General features: G+C 55.1%; 1 protein-coding gene across 3 annotated transcripts in view; it reads left to right on the forward strand.

The window, feature by feature from the left end:
* Positions 1–3712, forward strand: part of LOC102753514 — an 11457-nt gene that overhangs the window by 3474 nt on the left and 4271 nt on the right. The window contains exons 1-2 of one of the 3 annotated variants that reach the window (XM_006767855.2): positions 1326–1433; positions 2426–2507. In XM_006767855.2, coding sequence (XP_006767918.1) covers positions 2426–2507 — 82 coding nt within the window. In that variant the 5' untranslated portion in view covers positions 1326–1433. The other 2 variants (XM_006767856.2, XM_015566634.1) reach the window with 2 other exon arrangements.

The raw sequence follows: 3712 nt of genomic DNA on the forward strand, positions 1-3712 counted from the left end.
GGCTGCACCTAGGGATTGGGCCTGCCCTCTGCCACCCGGGAGCAGGCCTAAGCCAGCAGGTCGTTATCTCCTGAGGAATCCCAGACTGCAAGAGGGCACAGGCCGGTCTGAGGGACCCCCCTTTCTCCTGAGTGCACAAATTTTTGTGCACTGGCCTCTAGTAGATAATAAATGCCAGCTGTAATAGGTCTTAATAAATAATCTATATAATAAAAGCATAGGACTTGTATGCATGCATATAAGCCCAACCAATGGACACAGACACCAGGGGGGGTGAGGGCATGAGTGGGGGGGGGCGTGGAGGGCAATGGGGAGATAAAGACACATATGTAATACCTTAATCAATAAAGAAAAATTTTTCATTAAAAAAATAAATTTTAAAAAAGCCTAAGTAACACATACAGCAGAACAACTGGTCGCTATGATGTGCACTGACCACCAGGGGGCAGACGCTCAATGCAGGAGCTGCCCCCTGGAGGTCAGTGTGCTCCCACAGGGGGAGCACTGCTCAGTCAGAAGCTGGACTCATGGCTGGCAAGCGCAGTGGCAGTGGCAGGAGCCTCTCCCGCCTCTGCAGCAGCACTAAAGAGCAGCAAACAGGCGGGCGGTAAGGAGTGAGGGTCCCGGACTGCGAGAAGGTGCAGGCCGGGCTGAGCGACCCCCTGTCCAGTGCACAAATTTCGTGCACTGGGCCTCTAGTTCTTGAATAAATGTGTTTGATGCTTTTCTATTGACTTAATCTTTACAACAGCCATGTGAGGTAGAAACTATCATTAAATCTTTTTTTTAGAAAAGAAAACAGGCACTCCAAGAGGTTAGGCCACATGTTGAAGGGCGCAGCTATGATTTGAACCCCACAGGGAGGCTTTTTCCACCTCTCATTGGGGATGGGAGTGTGGGAGTGAAATAGTACACCACAGGCCAGCTTCCAGATTTTAGAAAATTGTGGGCTTCCTGGAGAGGAGTCATTGAGTCTGGGTTGGAAAGCTGGCATTTGACTTCGGTCTGCAAAGGCCCTAAGAGAGCATTCCAGGTGGAAGGAAGAGCAATGAACAAAAAAGTGTGGAGGCACGGAGATCCAGCTCTTGGAACTACCCAAGTGGAGGTGGGGTCAGCCAGGACACACGGCCAGCTGTGCCCTGGGTTGCAGTCTCAGGGTCCCTAGAGGCAGGACTCCCGTGGGCGGGAGACACTCTGCAGTCCCTCTCCCCAGGCTGTGGCTCAGAGCCCTCAGGGAGGTGAGCTGGGCGCTCCCACGCCCCTCTGGGCAGGACGTTCTCACGTTCCCCTGCCCCCACGTTCCCACGCAGGGGCGGCCTTGGGAAAGGCTTGGGGCGGGCCCAGGGGAGGGCGTCTGAGCTCGGGTCCCTCTGCAGCTCATTCTCCATTTCTCGCTCAGCAGACCTGGGTCTCTCCTGCAGCAGAGCTGGGAGGTAAGAGTGGGGGGAGCCCCGGCTTCAGGAGTGGGGAATGCGACTTAGACTCCCCCATGTGGTCCCTGCCATGGAAGAGGGGGAGGGGGTTCCTGGGGAATTATCCTTTGTTCGCATATGGGGTGCCATCTCTTTCCCCAAAAGCAGAGTACTCCTTCCCTTTCCCCATCGGTGGGGCTCTCCCACCCACTTAACACTGATGGGGAGCCCTTCCTTCCCAAATGGGGGCCCTCCCCCACTTACCACACATGGTATACTCCTTCATAATTATTGGGTGCCCCCTCCCCAGATGTGGGGGGCTCTTTCTCTTTTCAGAAATGAATGCCCCTTTACCCTCTCCAGATGTGCGTTCCTTTTCCTCTCTCTGACCCATTTTGGTCCTTGTCCTCCTCTCAAGTCCCTCCCCACCCGCATGGAATGTCAGTCCCTGAGACTCCCCCCCCCCCATGGGGGGTTGGGCTCATCCTGTCCCCCTCCTCCACTGGATCCAGCAGAGCAGGCTCTCCTGCACGTAGGCAGCCAATTAGGGAGGGAAGGGGGGGGCAGACTGTCTGGCAGAGATGGTGGCAGATGGCCTGCGGGAAGAGAGGCAGCCCCGCGACCTGCTTCCTCCTACCTGGACTCCCACCCCATCTCTTGGGGGGCAAACAACCCAGGATGGTTTCCCAACCTGGCCAGGCTGAGCTGGGGCAGGAAGTAGGACCCAGGCCCCCAGCCCCAAACTATTCAGACCCTGCCTTAAGAATTAGGCCTCCTCCCACTTCTCAGATGGGGAATTGAGGTCCCAGGAGGGAGCTCCAAATGTCTTGGACCCCTATTTACCCCCATGGGGATACAAGACAAAACTAGAAGGGCCAGGGCCTGAGGGAGACGTTGAAATACTAGAACACCCTCCCCCCCCACACACACACCTGTGAAAATGATTTCTCTGTCTAGGCCCTAAGGGTAGGGTCAGAGGGCAATGTGTGGGCTCATTCACATACACCCTCCAGATGTTCTTCAGAGCTGCCCGGAGGTTGGTGTTGAGGAAGCCAGGACTTGGAATTCGAGGGATACACAACCCAGGAGACACTGGTAAGACTTGGACATCCTCCTCCCTTGCCTAACTCCAAGGCAAGGGGCAGGAGTGCTGTCTGCAGGCTGCTCTGTCCCTTCCATGCTGGGTCTACCCAAAACCGCATCCCACAATCCCACTCCTGGGTCCAGGAAATGGAGCTCTTGCACCCCAAGCTTCCTCAGGGCCTGACCCCTAAACCTGAGGCCCCTGCGGCCTTTGTGTCCTGAGGTGGAGGTGCTGACAGAACCGGGGACCTCTTTGGCAGACCCGGTGTCAGTGCCGGTCAGAAGATGCCGAAAGCAGGAGAGACTGCAGCCAGCTGGCAGAGGGCCTTTCTGATTGATTGATTTACTTATTTATAAACAAATAACATTTATTGAGCCCTTACTATGTACCCCTAGCTGTGATAAACATTGTATACCGATGAACACATCTAGACTTCACAACAGCCACGTGAGGTGGAGGCTGTGCTGTCATCTCCATTTCTCAGATGAACAAACTGTGGCCCAGGGGCCTAGATATTCAAAGAGCCAGGACTCCTGCTCAGAGCAGTTCCAATGCCGTCCTGGTGGGCCTCTCTGATGACGGTGGGCCTCTCTGATGACGGTAAGTAGAAGCTTTGTTGAGACTCTCCGAGTGCCCGGCCTTTTTTCTGGACACTTGAGTGGAGCCCTCGAGGCCTTAGCCATGAGGGAGAGCATCCAGGAATGGCGGCCAGCAGCAAACCAGCCTCTCTGTTGATCAGTGTCGTTTACGGTGCACCTACTGTGTGCCAGGACGGTGAAGTGCAGGGAGGTAAAGGGGCTGGTTGGAGCTGGGCTGGGGAGGAACTGAGTGTCAAACCAAACTGACTCCAAAGCCGTGGCCCTGATCCCTATTAAAGGCATACAGAGCGTCGGTCTGAGGACTGAAGGGTCCCAGGTGTGATTCCGGTCAGGGGCACATGCCCGGGTTGCAGGCTCGGTCCCCAGGAGGGCTCCTGCAGGAGGCAGCTGATCAATGACTCCCTCTCATCATTGATGTTTCCATCTCTCTCTCCCTTCCTCTCTGAAATCAATAAAAATTGGTTATTAAATAAAGAAAGAAAGAGAGGATGTGGCTATTGTTTTGCAGTTTGCAGAGCACTTCACACCTGTCAGCTCAGGTGTCTCTCAGGAGCCCTTGCCCGACTTGCCCTCTTTACCGCGGATCCTCCCAGAGAACACAGGATTGGAAGCTGGGG

This window comes from Myotis davidii, unplaced genomic scaffold, assembly GCF_000327345.1.
Source record: "Myotis davidii unplaced genomic scaffold, ASM32734v1 scaffold562, whole genome shotgun sequence".
Classification (NCBI taxonomy): Eukaryota; Metazoa; Chordata; class Mammalia; order Chiroptera; family Vespertilionidae; genus Myotis; species Myotis davidii.